The sequence below is a fragment of the Schistosoma haematobium genome, chromosome 1 (genome assembly GCF_000699445.3).
Source record: "Schistosoma haematobium chromosome 1, whole genome shotgun sequence".
NCBI lineage: Eukaryota > Metazoa > Platyhelminthes > Trematoda > Strigeidida > Schistosomatidae > Schistosoma > Schistosoma haematobium.
Genome location: NC_067196.1, coordinates 85,581,205 through 85,605,865, shown reverse-complemented (window position 1 = coordinate 85,605,865; position 24,661 = coordinate 85,581,205). Strand labels below are relative to the sequence as shown.

The following is a 24,661-nucleotide window of genomic DNA, read 5'->3' as shown; positions in this document are numbered from 1 at the left end:
CATTTACCCTTTGTTGTGAAAGACCTTAAAACGGATATTTGACGAAGGGGGTGGCATAAATCTTCCGCCAACTTATTGCCCCTGCCCATTAAAGCATATGTAAATTCAATAACGCTCTGGAAAAGGAACGGAGCCGAAATAAACTGGATAATTTGCCAAACGAATCCATTAACAGTCCTTAAAATGGCATAAGGTGGCAGTAGGTATCAAACTGGTAGTATAAGATAATGGAAAAATATCGCGCGACTATAACATGAAATAACACCGAACTTGGGTTTTCACATCTAGACATGTCCAAGTATGTTATATAACTTTTACACATATATTAAATTGATGAATCCCACTATATTCAGTCATTTAATATATGAGTGGGATTATTTTATTGTAATAATAAGTCGCCCTTTAAAACTGAGTTAACAACTTGTTGGAGTCCAATTTTCAAATGTCTCCGTCGTTTTCTTATTTACATCTATTACTCCACTTAGTCTGTTGAAAATGATAAAGAGTAGTACACAAATCCAAGGATTGAAATAATATTACGTAACGACCGAGAAGTAGTGGAAAAACAATATGATAAGACCAAATGTGTGAAGGATAATTCTCCACTTAAGGAGTATGAGAAAGATGAAAAATAGGCTAAAAACAGAGTAGTAGTAACAAATGGCTAAAAATTAAGAATATTAAGATGAAGTATCAACGACCGATTGACTGTGTGAAAAATCATGATATGATGACAGCTTGACTCAAAGTTTTCGCACATACATAACTCAGGTTTGAAATAATGAAGTGTTACCGCCTTTTCAGCGAAACCGCCTATAAAATATTGTTATGATGTGGTTGGGGTTTGTGAATTAAGTTAATTTGTAAAACTGTTTAAACATTTTTGCCTGTCAAGCGTAAACCCAAATATAGTTGTAACTAGATTAAATGATAATCTGACCTATTTAAATGCTTAGTAATATTGATTGCATCAAGTTCCACCTGTTTATTTAAGTGATACTGAACAAAATCTAGTCGTTTGAATCTTATTATCACGGAAGTCAATGATCTACAAAACAAAAGTTCATTAAGTTCTGATGGAAAGCACAAAGTAAAGTGTTTTTGGCAATATATGCGATGATGAATATTATACATGACTTTTTTTAAATTTGAAAGTAAGGCATGATTTTAGCGCCTAAAACTCAACGTTAAATTCATCGAATATTTTTAAAACATCCCTCTAAATTAATTATCCAATAGTTTTACGAAATGAACATACTAGATAAAATGAATTGGGTAATAAAAGTAATAGATTATGGTATTTTTGAAAGCAACTCCGCCTGGAGTCCCTCCAGGGGCTACTGCCGGTCCTAAGCCCGGATAAAGGAGGAGGGTTGGGCATGGGGTTAGCGACCCCATCCCGTAGAAAACTAACTCGCCAAAAAAAGCGCTAACCAGAAAAAAATTACTCAATTTTTGACAGCAGACATCTTTATTAGATGTTTAGAAAACCAAGTTTTTGATGATTCCTAGAGGTAAGGGGATAAAAAGTAAATCAGATAGATCTCGTACACTTAGAGATTTTAGTTTGTCTTCCGATGCCTTTGTTTGTTTATATGTCAATGTGAACCATAGTAACCACTTAGTGTTCTATCTTTACCACGGATACATTTTCTGAATAGATTTTAAAACATTCGCGTAAAAACGAAAGCAGATACACTAATCTAGCAACACTATGCATAGCATCATATAAGTTAGAAAACGAAACATCACCTGATCTTGATTCAGTTAGTTTTTGGGATTAACGGTGTCTAGATAAATACATATGAAACTGACTTTATTAAGTTCACAGACAGAATGTGGACTATTGTTCTAGTCAATTATAATTGGTTAAACCAAGAAAGTTAATTTGATTCAAACTGACCAATACAGTCTCTTATGATCCTGCTTATGTCTACAGACTGAGAACTATTTTAAAAAAATGTGCTGGTCATTCATCATTTTAAAGTCATCTTAAAATATACTTACTAATTAACCAAATACATAAGAGAAGTATTATACAAGTACTTGTCGCGTGAATAGCAAATAGAAAATAATTATAGCTTGTCGCCTTTCAATTATTAACCGTATTAATAAAAACAATTCGATAGGATTAACAATCTGCTATGTTTAAAGTGATTACGAATTCACCTAATTTGAGAACGGAACAAAGATTATGTGACACAATGACAGAAAGCTAGCTATTCCGACGCGTCCCAGCCCGCTAACTAGAGAGAGTAGTCCAAGCCCGGAAATGGGAAATATATTTCAGAAGCACGAGCAGTAACAACAGGCACAAACGTACAGCATAAAATTGTCCCTGGGAAGCGTTACACAATAGCATACTAAAAGAGACAACGAATCAATAGCACCTAAGACTCTCCCAAGTGGGAAATACGACATGAAGGTGAAGACGAGCGTTCTTGGCGCGAAAACAAGAATTTCAAACTTTTAAAATAAAATTACGAAAATAAAGTATTTACCCAGTGAGTTGTGGGGATCTAACATTGTGAGGACTGTCCAAGGGTGAATTCGAGGAAGCTCAAAAAGAGCGGAAGATATTCCATCCAATCCTCTTTTGGAAGAATATTCCCGAATCCCTATATGTAGCCTCCCTATTCGACAAACGTTAATAACCATCTGTGTGTGGATTAGAACTATAATGATGATTTCGTTTTTACTAACAACTACAAATACCTGACAGCTGTGTACCATAATTGACACTGTTTTGGAATAAAATTCCTTTCACTTGTCTTCCGTCTTCTCATTTGCGATATGGGAGGGTTCTAGTGTTTGTTGCTCAAGTCATACGCGGTATATTAACAACCTAAGCTTCTAGATATAATAACTGGCGACGAGGATGGGATTCGAACACATGCGAGGAAACCCCAATGGATAAGCAATCCATCCCAACAAAATTTGAAAAACGAATTGCTTTGTTTTGTATTTTGAACAGGAAGTACATAAATTACATGCTAAAATAAGAAAAACGTTTGTTGGTTAATTTGCCAACAATTCAAAGATATTCACTGCCCTACTGTACTACTAGAACAATATAGAAATTTACAAAACAATCACAGAAATATGAAGTATTTTCTTAATTATTTTCTTTGCTAACCATTAAAAATATCTTCTCATTTATTGACATTACATAAACAGGTACCATAAATGATAGTATCTCATGTAATCAATATTTTACTATGCGAAGGCATTTACAAAGAAAAGAATTTAGTGAACATAACTATGAATAATACAATAGTGATAAGCCTTTTGATTAAGAAGATATTTACAAACTAAGTGATTATAATAATTATAATAGATTAATGTAGAGTTAGTTATGAAGAGTAACAGTTTCTAACATACCATATAGGATAATGATGATAATAATGATTAAACAATCAACATAAATTTCAAATATGAAAGTGATATGAATCCATGACTTTCGAATAAGGTGTTGTTCATAGTTATTCATGCAATAATATGTACAGAAAGAAAGTAGTAGTAGTAGTAGTAGTAAGAAGAAGAAGTAACAATTCAAGTCAAGATACTGATGATACATTATTATTAGGTGTCACCTGTTTATTAGTTTCACAGGTATTATCTAATAACATTGAGTTTGATAAGATGAGTGAGTGAGAACTTTCAACAGTATTAGGAATCGCAGAGTTAGCATTAATATCTACATGATTATCAGCATATATTTCTCCATACGAGTTTTGTACCGCAGGGTCAGTTAGTGAATCTGTTGTTTCAGAACAACGTGATATTGGGTTACAATGACTGACAACAATCTGATTTTCTAGATGTGAGACATTAACAGGTAATTCTTTATGTGTAATAAGATGTGAGTCCAAAAACAAACTGTGTGTTGACATTGTAGTTGAACAATCAGCACTTGAAGACAGATTTCCAAAACCGTCTTCCAATCCATCGATAGTTCCTTTACTTTGTACATTTATACGATCATGTGAAGTATTAAGTGAAAATGAAGAACCACTGAGTGCAGTTTTTAAAAGTGAATTTGAACTGTCTGTTGAGATTTCTGATGTTTGCTCACTATTTATTTGATCAACGGAATCCAATTCATGTTCATTTAGACTGAGAGTATTAGAAGGGACTACGTAATCCGTAGATTTTACAGATGAAGAAGCACATTCATCAGTGATGATTATTTCATCTTCTGGAAGTTTAGTAGCAATTAATGGGAGTTGTCCTGACTGCTGAGTATCATACTGTGGCAAAATAACACCACCATTAGGAGTGTGGATTGCAATGGGTGATGGGACCGATTCACAAATTATAACATCATCGACTTCATTATCTACTCCTCCAGTTGAAGAGTTTTGCTGTGGAATATTTGCGACATTTAAAGTAGAATCAGAAACTAACTGAGAATTTGACATATCATTATTACAGAATGATACACTACAAGAATTTATTGATATTGCTATGTCTAAGGAACCTGATAAAGATGAAGTACTGATTGAGTTTAAATTGTCTTTTTTAACGTACGGTATGTTTGTATCAGGAACACAAGGCACAGATTCATTGCTAGTAGATAATACTGAACTATTTGTATGATTGGTGCATGAAATAACTGTGTCACACTGATTGAGAAGATCAACTAAACAAGGTCCAAGTTGTTCGACATCACTTTGATCAACTTTTGGAGTGGGAGGATCAATCTAGAAGGTAAAATAGGGGAAAATGTATCTAAATATCAAACAAATATGCGAACTTCATACAATTTTCTCCTTAGTTATAAACTTGAATAAAGTAAAAACAACTAACGTATCTATATGGTATGAATTCGCTTAATTCCACAAATTCTTTTCAACTGATTAAAGCATAGAAATAATAGTATGAATGATTTAAAAACAAAACGCCTTACATATTTTATATACCAGTATCATGAGACTCCTCATCAATGAAGATTAGTAAACGTAAGTTAGTGGAGAAGATTTGTAGCTCAGGTGGATGATTTTAATGGGATTTTGTTCTCTGAGCTGGATGGTTTGGTCGTGGAGCTTTCATTGTTCTTCTGAACGACATCATCAGCACAAAATTCAGGTACAAGTCTGAAGTTTGTGCTGATGATGTCGTTCAAAAGAACAATGAAAGCTCCACGACCAAACCATTCAGGTCAGAGAACAAAACTCCATCAAAGTACACGTCAGTAATAATTGTAGAAGAACCATAAGAAATGTTAATACAGTCGAATGTTAAATAATATAAATATTCTAGAAGAAATTCTAAAAGAACATAGAAGTAGGTTATCACGAAATTAATGTTAAAAGTCACATATTAGTCACTACAGAAAAAGGATTGGTTAAAAGAAAAAGTGAGTCAAGAAGTTATGATAAAAGGCAAGGAGGAAGAAAAAGGGTTTACAATTGAGACCATTTGGAATAGGTGTAGCGGATTAACTAGTAAGATCACATCAATCTTATGCAAATCGAAAGATGAAATCACGGAAGAAAAGTCAAACATCATTTACAAAATAAAATGTGCTGACTGCAAGAAACACTACATCGGACAAAATTGACATCCTTTTCGTTTTTGTCTGCATGAACAACAACTGGTTGTCAAACATAGTGGTGTATTTACGTGGACACATGTTTAACCGGGAAAATGTTGGAATTTCGGACAGAGACAAAACAAAGAGGACCATAAAACTTTTAGGAACTTGACACTCAAGTTAATCAACAATCAGTAAGCACATCGAAGTTGATCCAATTTACCTACCAATTATAAGAATCATGGACAAATAAAGGATTGAGAACCAGATGGAAAAGGGAGACGATCAAAATAAATATCCAGACAACAACAGATTAAAGGTTAGTAATAACTAACACGACAAACGGCTAGTCATGTCTACATCTATCTACAGTTTGTGCTGACCATGTTGTTCAGAAGACTAGTGAGAGTTCCACGATTAAACTATCTAGCTCAGAGAACGTAACTTCACCGAAATCATCTACTTGAGCTACAAATATTCCCCGCCATTTCGAAGTTGTGCAGTCTTATTGGGTATATGCGATAAATTGTAACTCGACGAATAATTGTGCAATAAGAAGAAAAAGATTATCAGAACTATGTTATGATAGTCATCTTCCTCTTGTTACATTATTGAAATTTATCAAAGGGACTAATTACTTTGAACAATTGTGCGTCTGTTGGAACCCTATTAGTTGTCATGCGAAAATTGACTACATAATATTCATAAATCACCAAATAGCTATTGAGGTAAGAAATCTGTAAAATATCAAAAATATATGATTAATGCACAGATAGTTGTTTGTTGGCCTATAATTTATTACACATGTATGCAATTGTACAGCTTTGAAAGTGAACTCGTTGGAAAAGATTTCTTCACAAAACAAATAGCTCTGCTAATAATTCAGAATGATTTTAAAATGTCTTATGAACAGTATTATTCCTAGGTCGTAAGTAGGCAAAAAAGTCTGAGAAATAAATGATTTTATATTATTCTACCACGATCATTATTATTGATTCATTTAGAAATATTTCAACAATACCGTTATATCCACTACGTCAGTCCAATTCTGAAGCAGATCCGACTTATCCTTATCAACGGTTGGTTTCACTGTATGCGCAGGCTGAGATGATAAAGTATAACATGCTTGGGAATGTAAACCATCTGTTGCAGCATCCAGTCGTTTAGCGGCCCAACGACGAGCCCATCGACCCATTGGCTGGACAAATTTAAGTAAAGAAATCGCATATTCAATTACACTAGGATCTCCACCATAAACGTCACTGAGTTGTGTTAACTGTGCTGCCCTGTAATGAAAAAATATGAAAAAGCGTAGTGAAAAGCTAACGAATAATGTTGTGTTTGAAAAATCTAGTATGCGTAAATAGTAAACTCACTATGATACATCGATTAAGTGTTTCATTTAGGAAAGAGGGAGAAAAGAGAAGACAACTCTTTCAAATTAAAAATTACAAGTTTAGGTTTCAAATATACTTCCTTGTTATTAAATAGGTTTTTGTTAGGTGAAAGGTTATATTTGTTAAAATGAATGGATAGAATGTAAATCGATTGACTAGATACAACGATACAAGGTGACTGAATGATGTCTGTTCATGAAACTGGACTATTTACGCAAGTACCTACTTGAACTAATATTAGAAAGACTAATATATGAACGAAGAATATTCTTTTCGATAAACTATCTTCAGGTTCTACAATTATATATCCAAATTAATAATCCGGAAGATGGCCAAGTTTACGGCAAAATGCATTGTTTAGACTTATAGCATGTGAATTCAGGTTTGTTAAACAAAGTAAAATTGTTAATGTTGAGACGACTGATATGGAACGCTAACTTGAATCAACTTATAAGTGAAGTGAAACTTTAAAATTCATGATCAGAATAAATATGGGTGTCTTCTACGCGCCCACTGGTGATATAGAGAGGTTAAAAGAAGAATTACCTAAAATGACCACCTCGTTTTGTATTTATCAGTTCAACTGCTCTTGTGGAGTAAGTTATATTGACCAAAGTTATATGAATTCATGTTTTTACGCTTGCTAACACCTCTCAGAATGGCTGAGCAAAGGTCTAGTGAAGAAAGTGAACAACTCGATATCGGCCCATTTATTGAAAACTGGTTATAGTGCCAGTATAAGCCAACCTTTTTACTTCTTTATCGAATCAGTGATTTTCTGCCAAAGCCTATCAGGCTCGAAGTCCGGAAGCACTGAACGAAAGTTTCGTACAAGCATGGGACTCCTTAGCAGTGGGCATCCACAACCCCACGCGCAGGATTCGAACCCAGGAACTATGGTCACACGTGCGAACACATAACCTCCAAGACCAATAATCCGGCAATCAACAGCGTTAATGTCTAACTTCAACCAATCCACGTGATTTGAAAAGAGATGGGTTTCGCTTCCTAAGTAATATATATGAGCACATATATGTGTTGATTAGGTCTAGTCACTAAGCTTCCCTCTTTATTTGCAGTCTTTTCATTAAACTATCTGATTTGGCTCTTGTATGGGAAGACTATGTCAACTCTCAGACACTGGGCATTGCAACAGTATGATGGTCTAACTGTGAATATCTCGCGAAGTAACGTTTATAACTAAAGAAACTAGGAGGTTAGCTAATGAAATCAGTTGCTAGTATTACTTTGGAAAGAGGGCACCTATGCAATGTTCCTCGGTTATCTAGAGGAGAAAGGGGGTTCAAAATGAAATAAAAATAATGTGGCATAGGAGGAAATCCTTTCAGATATAATTAAGAATGTAGATAGAGTGACAGTTTAAATTCAATCACTAGCCATACGTAGTGAATGCTATATAGTAGTTTCTAATTAGGGAGAAGTTTATCTGATATGGAAAGGCAACATATTTCGAACAATCTAATCACATGTTAACACATTTTAGTACATTGGTGTATGATCAGAGAGTTCGAAATGTATTCAGTCAGTCATCAAAAACGTAGGACCAGTCACAAATATACATCGGTCCAAGTTGTCATACCTCGTTAGCACAACAAAATAAACACCAAATTCGTAGAAGCAGTTACTTCAATGGTCGTAATATATAAAAGGAAGATTGCATATAAGGATATGATACAGAGAGAAAGAATTAGTTCGTAGAAAGAAAGGTACAAAGTAATTTTAATCTCACGGTTTAAGGGCACACAAAGAGTGTATACACGTACGCCATTGTGATCGATTCTGAGCCATTTCACTAATTAGATCAAACATTTCAGATAAATTTCGTCCACTCAGTGGAATTTCAACATTCGGAATTGCCCTGATTTCAAGAAACAGTGTAATACTGTCTTATTATTTTCTTCTCTGTGAGTATCTGATCTTTCATTTATTATTCCATACATGAAACTTCAAATATTAAATTAAGATAATTTATGTATATCCGCCAGCAGGATTTAATTTTATTAAACGAAATAAGAACAAACCTGGTCTTATCCGACATAAAAATGAATAAATACTGTGGTATGGACAGATATAAGTAGTATGTAGCAGGAATAGGAAGTAGAATGTTTACCAGCAAAAGATTGAAACAAAGAGAACAGGAAGGAAAACGGGGAGCAATCGGAATAACAACAGAATTAAAAGAACGATGAAGTATGTAAAGGACAACTGAAGGAAGATGTACAAATGATGTATTTAATGTACGATTTTCATATTTCACAAATTCACAATGTGGTTTTGCGTAAAACAGTAAATCGGTTTACCGTACCTGAATTTTCGTTCACTACAATACTTATATAAAAGAATGTGAAAATAATAATACACAGTGATTGCATTAACCACCTTGTAAAATTGTACAGCCACTTAAATTAGAAAAATCTTCCCCATGTATCACATAAAAGTGGAGCAGTGCTTCTTTGGTTAAGGTACTTGACAATTTGTCGTTTGATTTTGAGTCGGAACTTTGATCGATCTACTTCGGTTTCAGGCAATTTAATAGTAGAAGGATAACATCACTAGCACTCATGACTAAAAACTGTGTACATAAACTGGATTACTGAATTAGATGGTAAGATTATTATAGGAAAATAGAAATTTCCTTAGGCATCACATAAAATAAAGTTGACTTACGAAAATATAGCCAATGGTCCATGAATAGCACCAGCTATCGGTTCATCAATATTGTATTTTAATTTGTTTAAATCATCTAAAATTTTATTTTGTTTACCTGAATAAAGCCAAAAAACATCAGCTGAATGTTTAAGAGAAAATGAAAAAAACTTAAAAACAAAAGAAAATATGGAAAGGCAGTGTTGCCAGGATAAATTCTTGACATTTGAATGCTTAGGTCAAGACTGAATAGGAGTACGCTGATAAGTCCATTTTTCAACCAATCAGCTCTAGGGGACAAACCGAGATGCTAGGAAATTCTATATAAACTGTAACGTTTCTATTACTGGATCTTTATTATTCAAGATTTCGGGAACATAGATTGTTCCCTTTCAACTGTTGCTCTAATTCAAGAATACTCGAATGAAGTATCGTAATCAAATAATATTATGCAGTAGAGAAATACAATAAGTACAAAAATATAGACGGTCATTTAAAATGTATAAAACTAACTCGGTAAATGATCATTCATTTTTTGAGTATTTAGTAATTTGGATTTTGTTAACAAATCTATCAAAAATGGAGGATAAGATACATTATAATAAGGTTTCGGTTTTAAAGATTCTTCATTTTCGCTAACGTTATCATTGTTATAGTCTGAAGGATTTGGATGTTGTTGATTTATGGACGAACGTGCTTTGGGACATTCAACTGCAGAGATTTCACCTTGGTTTGAGCACTAAATAACAAAAATGATGCAAGAAGGAGAAATGAGTCATTTTCCTCAATAAATACTGGATTCACATAGTGGAAATAAAAGAGAAACCTGCTTTCCACCTTCGAGAAAGCATAGCTGATTTTTATGCATAACAGATTTAGGAATAATACAGAACTTTTGCTACTGTCAGACGTCTTTTAAAACGGTGATAAGCCATATCAGATGTATAGAGTATAAGAGATGGAAAAACTCAAAGGAATTGATTGAATATTGTATATGTAAATACTTGTAACATAAATATGTACTATGTAGTTTGAATTTCATATGTTTTAGTAAACATAATAAAAAAAACATCTCCAAATGCCCTGATACGACCGAGGGTGGGGAGAGTCAACTCTATCGAAATGCTCTCATATGGCCACGAGTATACAGCCACTACCAGGAAAGTCCTACTCACTACCTTCTCGCGGCATTACTGTTGTTTACGAAATTGAGAGGACGAAAAGCGGTTATCCAGTGATCTAACCGGGTTGATGGATATGGAAGATTCACATAGGGAAGTTGGAAAACCATGATTCTAAACCGATGGTGCATATGCGCTCCAGGATCTTGAGGGAACAAAAAAGTGTGTGGACCTAATGTTGGACACCGGCTACCATGGGACTGAATCTCCTAAAGTTGCTCCACTGCCTTGCGGATTAGACCTTCAGGTCAAAGGCTCCGGGTGTGGTCCCCTAATAAAACCACTTGCTTCGGTTTGGGCACCCGGGCAGTATCTCAGCCCTCATACAAGTCGAATGACAAAGTGTGGCGCACATGTATACGGTGCCCTCTTGTACCAATGATTGTGTTTAAATAAATAAACGAACCCAAAAGTCATTGTTATATATATATATATATATATATATATATATATATATATATATTTGAAGTGGAAACATGTTAGTAGATAAACTTTGAAAGTTGTAATGGATGAAGTATGAGCCTTTCGTGAAAAACAAGGGCCTAACTTCGACGCGTTGTGTTGATTGAGGTAGGGAAAAATGTATGGAGTGAACATAATACGATAAGGTACTTGTTCTTGTAGTTTCGAGCTGTTTGTATATGCGACGTAGACTGCTCTTTTCAACTAATTAGTAGTGGGAAGATGATAGAAATGTTACTAGTGAACGTTGTGATACATACTGTTTCCAATTTAAAATAAGATTCAGATTGGATGTCTAAGTCAGTTAGTCATAATTAAAATAGCCTACGTTCCCACTCTACATAGACAAAAAGAAATGAAATTAAAAAGATAAATCCCAAAGAAATCAATATGACAACAGCATTCATGATAGACATTGAGATTAAATATTTTAGAATATATATTTTATTTTATTTGTACAAGTTAATATCTTCTAGTTGTTGATATCAAGATGCAACTCGGCCTTGCTTGAAATAAGTAAAACCCATTGGGTGTAGTCTGGATTGAAAAAGTTACGTCAAGTATATATTATTTTTTATTTCTCCATGTCATTAACTTTTAATATATACTGACTTGTTCTAAATGTTATGCTTCCTTAAAGTCTCCCATGATCTTCTCTAAAACTGTTAGGAAGATTTCAGCTCCTTGCATGACTTCATTGTTAAAACTGTGTATTTCTGTGAGGTAGTTAAACTACTTGGCTTTCACCCAAATTTCTCAATGCAACTTAATTACGAAGTGCATTTTCAGGTTCTTGGCTTCGAGCTACACTGATTGTATGACATCTATTGATGCTAACTTTCTGCTCAGACGGACGTAGGTGCGGTAAAGTTCGAAATGAAGACCTGTTGGTTGAAAGTCTAATATTTTGAGCATTGAAGATACCGATTAGCCCTTGACAGCAAAATCCATGATTCGAACACCGGCCAATTTATATTTTACGCTATACTTTCTGATTCAGGTAAAAATATACGTTTTCTACTGGTCACCCAACTAGTTACATAAAGCAAGATTAAATAAGTTGTATTGCTAAAAGCTGAATAAATATGTACACAAGTCACAGGTGCATAAGTTTTATACTAAACTGATTGAGACTGGGAAATGTGGGTAGTGACCTCAACTAGGTGAATAATCTACTTAGTCACAATAGCCCTTCCAGATTTGCAACTCTCACCTATCACAAGGCCTTCAAGACAGTATGTGACTAGTACATGCTTGCTCAGTAAATTGTTGCTTCATTTTGAGCAGCCATTACACAGGCAGCGTGGCTGGAAGAACAATAAATTAACCTGCACTTGGTAAATGAGTTGTATTTAAATTATTTCGCTCTAAAGACAATTCAATAACCAAGTAATGAATGATGTTTACCCTCAATTTAAATCAGAAGCCGTAAATGAAAATCTTACATTTAAACACACAATTTTCGGTCCAATGTATTCATTGTTGTTTTCAATACTTGCAATAAATTTATATTTTCTCTTTAATTTTGCAGCAGACTCTTCAGCAGCTTTTTTAGCTTGAATGAGAATTTCATTCGGAACATTATCAACTACTTGATGATATGGTCTTTCCACATTCTCATCACAACTATCGTTGTAAACACTGTCTTCATCATTTATGCTACTTGTCTTATCAGGATAATTAAAAATCTCTTTATTTCGATCCATTTTAAATTGAGATGATTTATTTGATTGGACGTCTGAAGGCGGTTTCTTGGATTTTTTCGAAACTAATGAAGTTTTACCAATGAATGTTTTACAAGAAGATCCAGATAATGGAGATGAAGATGGAGTAGATGGTGCAAGATTTAATAAAACAATGGGTTCATTGTTTAAAAATTCTTGAGTATATTGAGAATTTGATTCAATTTTCATTACAGATTCAGTAAGAGGATTTTCATATTCTGATTGAGTTGATCCCAAAGATAAATTTGAATGACCAGTTATCGAATTTTCAAAACTATTATTTACACACATAGAGCGAGAATAATGATCATGTGATAGTGTGGATGAATTTTCAGAATGCTTTTTCTCATCTATGGGTGTACAATTTGAAGAAATCAACGAAGAGTCTTGAAGTTGTGTAGAGATGTTTAAAGTTGAACTTCCTGAAGATGTTTGAATATCATCAATTTTAATTTTTCTTGGTCTACCTCGACCACGTCTATGTGGAATAGATAAGATAGGAGTATTGACGGATGATCTAATAGATGTGTTGTCTTGATGAGTTAGTTGAACGTTTTTTGAACTTGTAACGCTGGCTTCAAGAGAAAACAAAGATGAGTTAAAAATGAAATAACCGTTAGGAGTATGATCATCTTAAGACTAAAGACTTGATACACTGAGACAATCAAACAGGTGAAATGATAAGTGATAGACACTGGCAAATATACGATATTAATGAAAAATTGGATTAATCTTCTGAGGAAATAGACATATATCTATATTTATGAATGGAATTTTGGTTATCTTTTCGATTCGCTTTAGCCAACTAAAGCTTCCTGATCGCTCATGGTTTTTTCATTCAAACTTGCATGCCAGCAGTGGACTCTGACGACTGCATAATACATGATAAGATTGTATAACATTCACAATTGTTCATAAGTTAGTTCGAAATCATAAACATAAAAATAAAAAACGATGCAGCCGTAACACCTCAATTGATTTAGGTTGAGACAGGTGTAGAATGTGGCGACTTAGTTTTATACAAACTGAAACTACTTTATTTTTTTGATTGAGATCATGAACTGATTTATGTTAGACCACCATGGAAAACCTGGAGGCACTGGATGGCCATTTCGTCTCATTGTGTGACTCCTCAGAAGTGCGCATCTACCATCTCAACTCACAAGATTCTAGCCCAGGACCTATTGGTCTGGCGCGCGAACCCTTAACATCTAAACCACTGAGCCGGCATCCAACGGTGTTAATGTCTAACCCCAACCAATCCACGAAATTGCGCGACTATATTCGATTGTATTGAGGTAAATACCTGTCTCTACCCGACACGGATTAGCTCCACTGGTCACAGCTTCTCACTAGAACTCCGAGAATCGCCTCACGAAGCCAGTCACTAGTGAGCATACGGTAATTATCAGTGTAGGGTTGTAGAGATTATCAAGTTTTTGATTGAGATCATGGTTTGATTGGGTGAGGTTATATATTAACACCGTTGGATGCCGGCTCAGTGGTTTAGATGTTAAGGGTTCGCGCGCCAGACCAATAGGTCCTGGGCTAGAATCTTGCGAGGTAAGATCGTAGGTGCGCACTTCTGAGGAGTCACACAACAAGACAAAACGGCCGTCCAGTGCCTAAAGGTTTTCCATTGTGGTCTAACACCAATCAGTTCATGATCTCAATCAAGAACTTAATAATCTCCACAACCCTATACTGATTTAGTAAAAATCCAATTGAGGTGTTGATGGTAAAAAGATAAGTTCAAAAAATCTCAAACAAGTGTTGTTCCACATACTCATCGATCAGTTAATTCATATATTACAATAATAATGCTCAATTATGAATAGTGTCGCGTTGATTAATGTATCAGTTTATGCAAATCAATGTTCAAATAAAAATAAAGGGAGAATGCAGCATGATAATCTCTTAATTCTATTCTAATAACGATTACCACCATAAGTAATTAGTCTAAGTTCCGTTCATCTTTTTCTAAACTCAGCAAATTTAAACAAAATATAGTCGACTGTTATTTTTATCAGATAATCATTGAGATAAATAAGATTTGATGGGGTTTCGTTCTCTGAGCTGGGTAATTTAGTTTTGCAGCTTTCATTGCTCGCCACAAATATGGAGAAATCTAAATACCTTAATTCTACCTGATATTTGAGCAAATGATGTTCTTCAGAAGAATAATGAAAGCTTCATGATCAAATAATCCAGTTCAGAGAACGAAACTTCACTAAGATAACCATTCTATTATTTATTATTATTATTTATTATTTTTGGAAATTATTATTATTTTGTAAACTATACAAAGACAATACGCCAAATATAATAAGCTAAATATCAGAGTGTAAATTGAGCAGACATTTCGACAATATAATGGACTTAAGTTGATGAGTTAAAATCGGTTTGTTCAAATGATAAACCCTCACATGTATAAACTACTAATTATTACTACTATCAAGTAATAAATATGTAGATTTTCAGATAGGTGTTACGCGTGATCATGTTAGCTAAAATATAAGCAGGTTGGAAACAGAGATGGGAAGGGTCAAGTAAAACGTTGCATCAAATTGTGAAATCATTGAGACTTAAACTAGAACAAAACGCGTGGGCAGTGCTTTTTGGCTTTCAATGGTTAACGAATTAGAATCAGTCCGCGATATGAACTACAAATTCAAAGATTTTTACAATCTCTCCATGTTAACAATCAAATTACAGGTCAGAAATCATTTTACGGAATAAAATGAACTTACTGAATGACTTTTTAGATTCTACAGTAGAGATACACTTTTCCGTATTATTATTGTCATTCTTTTTCTATGAGAAAAATAATAACATATGGAATATGTAACCAATGGTTTATCCATACGTAATTTTGTGTTAAATTATTATTAAAAATCACTAAAACTTGTTATTTTTGACGAAGAAATAGAAAATCTGTTAATACCTGTTAGTTACCTACCTCATCAAGCAATGACACATGATTTTTGATTATCAGGTCATAGATCGAACCCCACTCCGTCTATTTTCGTTTGGGTAACCGGGAAGTATTATTAGTCATCATACAAGCAGTATGGCTAAAGCCAAGTATATAAACTTGCACTGTAAATAAACTGAAAAGCTAATTTCAAAGAAGTTTTTGTAAAACATATGTAAGCTTTTACTCCCTCGATTGTTGGTATAAAGGATAGTAACTGACTAATCACTATTGGTATATGCTAATCTTAAGCTCATCACCTTGTAGTAAAGCATTTTGTCATATATTGATTTTTAGTGGTGCCAACTGACCTGACTCCAATTTGATCGTGTGATGATTGCTGTTGAAATATACATCCCGGCTAACATCATATATATAATTATCTACTTAAATCGAGTTAGCGAATAACAGAATCGAATTAGTCAAATACGAGAACGGATTTTGAACACGCATATTCCATACAATCGTTGATCAAGACGAACGATAGGAAAAACGAAGTGCGGAAGGAGAGGAGAAAGCGAAGCGAAACGGATCAGAAAAGGCATGTGAGACAACTCAATTTAATCAAGTGTTATTCAATATTTAAAGCCAGAACAAAAATAAGCCACAAACATGTGATGAGTAAAATAAGCAGTCCACACGCATATGCTCACATAAACACTCGAGGGTAATAAGAGAATAATCAACAAGGTCAAAATGTGACTCAAGAAGAATGAATAAATTGGTCCTTCCAGAAACTAGAACAACGTATGTGGGCTTGACATAGTACCAGCCAATACAGATTCGAGCATCAGTGTGAACATCCCCACTGAAATGTAGTTACGAATACCGAATAAGAAGCAACGTCTGTCCTGGATTCGACCACCGGTTGGAGTCTAATTATTGTAATTTATGACATATTCTCGATTTCGAGTTGAACGGTTTCTAGTGAGATTGGAGCACGGATTGTATTGATGAAAAACTGAAACTCCTGAGTATAGCTATTACCTTGACGCAGTGATCGGCGTGGCCTGTCGCGATTATCCAACCAGGTTTTATTGGCCAGAACACTTACTTCTTCAAATCCTACCATGCCAGGTAGGCTAGCCAGACAAAAGGAAGAACAAAGCAGGGACTTAGGACCATAGAGCGAAGTCTTACTGCTAGCTATGCTATGGTTTGATGGTGATAACGTTTTTTTCCAAAAAAACAAATAATATATGCGGCGATGAAGCGTTCTCATAATGGGAGGGAGGTGTCAAAGGTCACTCCTAAGCATAGTACACCTTAATTTGCTCCAAGGATTTCTGTTGTCGGCGGGGAGACCTTAAGTGTACAGACTTAACTAATTAAGAACTACTCCTAAAAAGGCCTGCCTGAAGCAGCTATCTCTTGGGCTCTGCAGACATACTCTTAACTCGCCAAGACCACTACTATTCCAGTTTCCATTTCAAGTATCAAGAACTGAATAACTGACCGATATTGAAACTAATATTTCTTATAATTAGATTAAATATCGGTTTCAGATGTTAGGTCCCTCTGTTGGCTAAATCCCCATAATTGTCGGTATTAAAATCTCATAACACTTAAAAGTTTTTATGCCTATATCGATTTATCCGCATTTAAGCAATGTATTTGTGAGGCTGTACACAATGGTATTTTAACGTTGTAAAGTAAAGAAATAATTCTGCACAAAGAACTTACTTTCGAATCATGAGACAAATGTTCCTCTGACGAGAAATGTGAATAACTTTTCAGAACTTTCCGATTTATATGATATAACCTTGAGGAAGTAGACAAATGAGATTTGGGACGACCACGATGCTTTTGAAAAGACTGACTGACAAGTGGCTGTACAGTCGGTGGAATATTACGATTAGAATCATCATGGTGTTTTGGCGAAAAGCAAAATTTATGATCACTTTGTTCATTTTGACTGTGAGTATGCAATTTTGAAGATCTGTAGGATGGGTTCACGCGATTCATCTGATTCATTTGAGCTTCCACACTTGTTAAATCGCCAATTTCTTCTAAAGTCAATCCGCCAGGCATATCTTTACAAGCTTTCTGTAACGATGAAACGGTCATTTGTTTGCGACAAAATGCCAACAGCTGATAAAGTACAGGAAGGAGAGATGGTTAAAAAAAAGCCTCAGTAGAATAAATATTTAACCAACGGAACTTGTGGACGTTTTTATGTTGAGACTATATGGGTGACGATTACTCAAAAACAAGAAATAATTGGATAACTTCACGGAATAGAATAAAACATAATGGTTAACGGATGTGGCTACACCAGACGTCGATAAGTATGTTTTAAAACCCGACAGAGGGTAAATACTGAGTAGGTACACTCAGGGCTAGGTCTGAGTCTGTATGAATCTTTCCGATTTGCTGTTAAGCATCGGATTATCTTGGAAACCATATCAGTTAAACAGACTCGTCTGTAGTTATCCCGAGAAGGTTTTCACCAACATTGTGAGGTAATGAAACCAGCAATCAAGAGCATTCAGATGGGATTGTGTTCATCTTTTAGAGTCTAGCTAATGTTCCGACTGACTTTACCGAAAATGTTAGATCATCACTCCTCAAAGATATCTGAACCTGTTGACCTCCGTCTTAAGTTAACTATAGTTTTTACTACTTTGCTAAGAGGTGAAGGTTTAGTGTAACATTTTCAATGAGACCAATTGTGGATAGTGAGAAACCAAAGAGTAGCTTACAACAAATCAAACTGATTCTTAGCATTCCGATCATTGTTTTAGTCATTTCTTTAAAGGGTGTATTATGATTTGGTCGTTCTTTGTGAACTGTGGTAACAATCGACTTCTAAACCTCATCATCGTTGATGAGTCTAAAGAGTTATCTTGTTATGTTTATAGTTACTTCAGAAAAGTAGCAGTGATCGACTGGTCATTAGAATGACGTGGATATAGATATCCTTATAGCTATTAGGGAGTATGAAAGGTAAACGGTAGTCCTATATCAATAAATCATCATACAAATAACATCGAATAGACAAGAAACATAATAACTGTTAGGCATATTCTGAACCGATGCAATTGCTTCAAGAAGCAATTATTTATGACATAAATGCGTTTAGAAATCTCCGATAGAAAATTTCTGTTCATAAAATTGTTTTCGAAATCACTTTAGTTTGGGAATTTTTCGAAAGTTGAATGCATAACTTTTAAAGCTAATACTGTCTGTTAAGTTGATAATATAAAACAATAAGAATAAGAATAAAACAATAGTCCCAACTATATAAGTTGGTGAAGATTTACAACTTCATCAATCGACTTGTCATCTTTACCTAGTATCATATTCCTAAAGAATTAAGCCTCAGAAATTAGTCATAAAAACCATCTCAACGTGAATACTTGCATCAAACAAAGCCCGATAAAAAATTGAAATCTCAATGAGTAATTAAGTAGCTTGGAAAGTTAAAGTAACAAAATTTTTTCAACGCTCACTTTACGTGCACGTTGGTAATAAATTGTATCCGGGGGATTATAAATCATTGCATTATTACACATTAATGTGACATCAGCAAGATATTCTGTAGCAGATCGATAATACGCCCGAGACTTAAGTCTGTTGTATATTGTCCCAAGATCCATGGGTTTGGAAATCACCTAGCATAGCAAATAGAATGTGATATTTATCAATATATAACTGAAAAGTGGGTTGGATAAATTAAAATTTCTTTGAAAGTATGAACAGAAATATTTGTGATGGTTAACACTTATCAAGTCGATATAGAATAGATGGTATGTGGCTAGCAATGGAATTCAGAACGCGCGATTCCACTTCTAGTCACATTCCATTTATTCTATATTAACATGTGTCATAATGACGACATAAAAACAATCTGTATGGAATGCTCATATGCCAACCAAAACTGCTCAAACTTCAGTAGAAAAGTATCAACAACGGGATAATCCAAACCTTTGAAAATTGAATTTGAAAATTCCTTCTTTAAGACAGACATCACATAGGTTACACATTAGGAACTTAATAACAGTATGAAGTACTTTGTGCTACTCGCCTAGCAATTTAATTCTTTGACATTGAATAACTGTCTAAACATGTGCACGCATAAATCAAGTCATGACAATGATGAGTATTCTATGGAGTTGAGTCTATTTTAAACTTCATTTAGAAGGTCAGGATGACTATTGAACTTGAATATAAATTGGAGACTTCATTTATTCTTTCATTGATGAATCAGTTCAAGCGCAGACGGATGGTTTTGCTCAGTATTATTAGTGCAACTCAGTTAAAATTGTGAAGTGAATATGCAAAACAATATTTTGCAGTTTCATCAGAAGAAAAGTGAGGTCTGAATACTACAGTGTGGTTGAAAACTGGGACTAAATTATCAAGACAACAAACGCTACTTCCAGAAAAGGTTGATTATTATTCCCAGCATAACTGACATATTACTCGATAGCAAGTCAAAAGTCAGATAAAACGCAGATGTTGAGTGATTTTTGGAATTACGAGGCGCTGTTTATAATGGATACCTGATAAAACAATAACAATGCGCAAGACCTATTTTTATCAACACTGCATTTAAGAAGTTTTAGAATGCAAAACATGGGGAAATTTTGTTGGTTATGCTTCAGATTTTTTGCTTTGAAAGTCAGTTACAAGAAGAGTGGAACGTGACACAAGTGCGCCAGTTCAAGTTGTTACACTACATTAACATAGTGAGATAATATTATCAAGAAAAATCCTAAAGCAGTAGAAGTGGTAAAAGTACCAGTAGTAGAGAAAAGAATTAAGTATCGAAAGAAACTGATAGTGGGAAAGACAAGGTAAAGGTAGTATGATTTGAGAGGAGAGAATGCATTAGCACAATAAAAACGTATAAGATAATCTTGTAACTAAAGATATAACAGAAGGTTACGACAACGGTGAGGACCCCAACAAAGTAGTCTTAATCTACCAATACGGGTCAGTACATCAGTCAGTGACTTCATGGACTGATGCTACATCTTAATTTCAAGGTCCACAATTCTTTTTACAACCTACCACCACACCAGCGAACACTACGCGTAGCGGTAGAAGGTGGATGGTCGTAGATAGTACATGTTTAAACCACCTTTATCAATACACATTCCAGACCTCAGCACCATATTTACTTAGTACCCCATGTCTAACCTCAGTACTGCATACACAAGCAATGCTAAGAAGACATCTACAATCAAAAGCTAGTAACTTGCAAATTATACTTCTAATACCTACTATACTTAAATGACCACATTTCACAGCCATAAAGTAGACCAGAACGAACTACTGAGTATATTCGTATTTTAGTTGGGAGATGGACATCTTGTCTGAGCCACATGTGATAAGAATTCAAAAAAGTAAGGCTTTGAGAATAATTGTTAGAACTGCATTTTACAGCCATACTTTTTACAACTGCGAATTTAATCACTGACATGCAGAACCATCTACAGTCAACAATATAAACGCGGTAAAACAGTAGATAGTGTAACATCTTTATCGAGTACTGGTTTATGAAACGCGCTTTGAAATACAATATTTATGTGATGGCCACTGATACGACTCGACTCTTCATAATGAAGCAGACGAAAAGGATTTCGAATCTATGACTTACATTACTCTAACTAATACGAACGAGAGGAAATGGAGTTGGTCGACTTGCAGTTAGCCTAAAATAACTTACAAAAAAGACAATGATACTGTTTCATAGTAGTTCGAACTAGTTGCTACTGAGTTTAAGGAACCATCCATTTTTAGCCACTTAACTGTAATTTTAGACAGAATATTGGATGGGTAGAAACCTATACATAGAATGCGACAACTTTGCAACCTGAAACGTATTTTAGTATTGTTCCGAGTAGATAAAATTTAGGTCTTCAACATTTTAATTTGATTATATCGTTATCAGCATCAACTGTGACCGTGTAATTATATAGATATTAAAAACATCAAGAACATGGGGTAACAAGTAAGTTCTGTTGCAAATAAGGACGAAGTTACAGATCTGATATCCAAAATCGTAGAGGAAAAAAAACGTTAAGTGACAAACCTCTGAATATCCAATAGCAATATCGTCAGTTACAGGGTTGGCAAAGATACCACGTGGATCTCTGCGGACCAGATTTTGGTGAATTTCGATTAGCACGGTATATAGGTTTCTACTTGTAACTTCAGTCAGAACATCGGCCTCTGTGATAAAAGAAATCATAAGACTTATCAATCAATAAAAACGAAGTGATAACGATGACATATAGTAAACTTGGTGGAAAATCATTAAACACGGGACATATGGTAGGTTTATCTTTTGCTAAGAGAAGTGACGCAAACACTACGTTATGAAAATGCCAGTTGCTATATCACTAAGTGTGACTAGCTCATTCACATTAGACCATTATATCTGGGAATAAGGGTATCATATAATCATCCAAGATGTGGTTAACGTAAATCACTACAAGAACTTTTCCTGACATCAGCCCACTAGTCCATTTATCGGAACAATAACCGGTAAACGAGATAAGATCAAAAAATTGCCTATGCCTACGCATATTGGTTAGTATCCTGAGTAGAAATAACGTTCCAGTATCAGGACTTATATATACTATAAGTTTGTTAAAATACATACCACTTGAGCCCTCAAATACTGGGAAAAACCACACAATTCGTGGAAACTCTGTCAAAAGAAAATTAAAAATCTTGGGGAAAGTAGGATAGAAACCCAGAACTCAGAATTTTAAAATAGAGTATCCATGAAATTACAGATCAGTCGAACTGAAAAATCCGTTGAGATTGAATTAAAAAGATCAAGCCTTGTAGATAAAAACACTTAATTTCTAAGCAACATTTCTGTCAGTTTTAACAGATAAAAACTCAGTTATAATATAATCGGTCGAAAAGGTAAATGCAAACCCATGTAGGAAAATAGGCTAAAAAAAACTGTACCAGAACACTCTTGCGAACATTTCCCTCCAGAGAATGATATCTTTAGCTTTAAGGCATTATCTGAATCAGCAACGCAATGTAGACCACCGGAGTTCATTTCATTTAGCATAACTGTAACACCATATGCATTTTGCGCGCTGTTACTTAGATTACAGCACCCAGAATTTCTACTATGTCAGTTCCCGTTATTGAGGATAGGACTGCAGTTTAGTTTGGTTTTAAAATGACGGGACGCTGTGCGTTAATCTTGGAAGTTGGGTTCCTCAGTTTACCCAGCTTAAGTTTGAATGCATTAACGAGGTTTGGTAGTAAAGCAACCTAACTTTGCTTAGGTGGTATTTAATGATACATGCCTCTGAGTAATATGAGGAAAGATCTCCTACTTTTGAAGATTATATTGTGTGAAGCAACTAACTAACTAACTGTGTATTCCACACACACACCCGACTGTAGCCCTTCTCGAGTTACTGACAGTCTCAAACCCAGAAACATGAGGAGGAATGGGTATGAGACGACAAGGTTACCGAAAAAGCTAACACGAAGAGAATCATTCAAAGCATCTAAACTTTTCAATGGGAGTTGGAGGGTCTTCGATTATAAGAATTATGACCCCTCTGTGGGGGCAGTGAAATGTCACAGAGCCCTAGCCAAAGCATCCGGCGGTTAGGTCACTGAATATCGAACAGATCATCGGTCTCTGTCAAGGTAAGGGAGAGCCAACGCGCATCAGTCGATCACATACCACGGAATTTCCGATGCGGTGGTGGTCCCACTATCTTCTCTGTACTTATTCTTACTAATACATTTCCGTAATAACGTCCTTTGTGTTGTACGTTTTCCAAGCATCCATAGAACCCTGACACGACGAAGAGGTAATCCACGTTAGGTTCTGACCGTGAGGTGTGATTTCGAATTTAGCTGTCAGTCACAGCATTCCCATTTAACTCGAGTATGGCCCCCAATCATTCGACATGGGTCATCAAGGTTGATGACCTACACCTCATAGAGCCCAGATAACTTGGAAGCTGTGAGACAGAAGTCCTTTCTAATAACCAAAGCAACAAGTAATATAAGTATGCAGAAAGTCTTCACAATATAGAAAACTGCGAGTACCGGTCAAATATCTTCGGAAATGCGAAGACACAACTTGGCGGTGCTAGGAATACAAAAAAATCCATTGAACCCAGGCTGGACAGAACAGACCAGATTCGAGAGTAGTTTCATTGTATTCCGGTCACAAAGATGCCTCGCATATAAGAAGTTTCACTTATGCTGACCAAAGAGGCGTGTAAAGCAATTATAGGATGGGAATCTCATGGGTCCAGAATTATCAAGGCATAATTCAAAACAAAAAGGGGACCGCAGAAACTAACCGGATCACACTACACAGAACCAGATCGATCATATTTGTATCGCCGAAAAAATCAGTACGTTAATGGTAGACGTGAGACCAAGGAGGGAGCTTGGTAAATCATGGTCTAGTTTGTTATAAATACTGCTATTATACAAGATCTAGTCCTGAAACTGCAGACATCATACGGAATTCATAAGACGGACTACACTGCAAAGTTGTGCACGGTGGACAGCTGACAGATGTAATCCAGGTAAGGACAGGGGACAGACAAGGCTGTCTACCCTCTCCCTTCCTCTTTCTTCTCGTGGTCAACTGGATTATAAAGGCCTCCACATCTGAGAGAAAACACAGAATACATTGCACAGCTCAGAACCAATTAGAAGATTTGGACTTCGCACATGACATGGCCCTTACACCCATACACACCAACAAATTC

The 24,661-nt window shown here is 35.1% G+C and overlaps 1 protein-coding gene across 1 annotated transcript; it reads right to left on the bottom strand.

The window, feature by feature from the left end:
- Positions 1-2,500: 2,500 nt before the first annotated feature.
- BRD7 (Bromodomain containing protein 7) lies at positions 2,501-23,015 on the bottom strand. The gene is made up of 11 exons (XM_051209903.1): positions 22,872-23,015; positions 21,982-22,121; positions 19,394-19,555; positions 17,625-18,032; positions 15,718-15,781; positions 12,689-13,542; positions 10,114-10,339; positions 9,622-9,718; positions 6,558-6,822; positions 2,716-4,703; positions 2,501-2,675 (listed from the first exon to the last, which is right to left on the bottom strand). Exons 4-10 carry the CDS (start codon positions 17,970-17,972, stop codon positions 3,558-3,560), a joined length of 3,000 nt encoding a protein of 999 aa, XP_051075382.1. The 5' UTR covers positions 17,973-18,032; positions 19,394-19,555; positions 21,982-22,121; positions 22,872-23,015; the 3' UTR covers positions 2,501-2,675; positions 2,716-3,557.
- Positions 23,016-24,661: the final 1,646 nt, after the last annotated feature.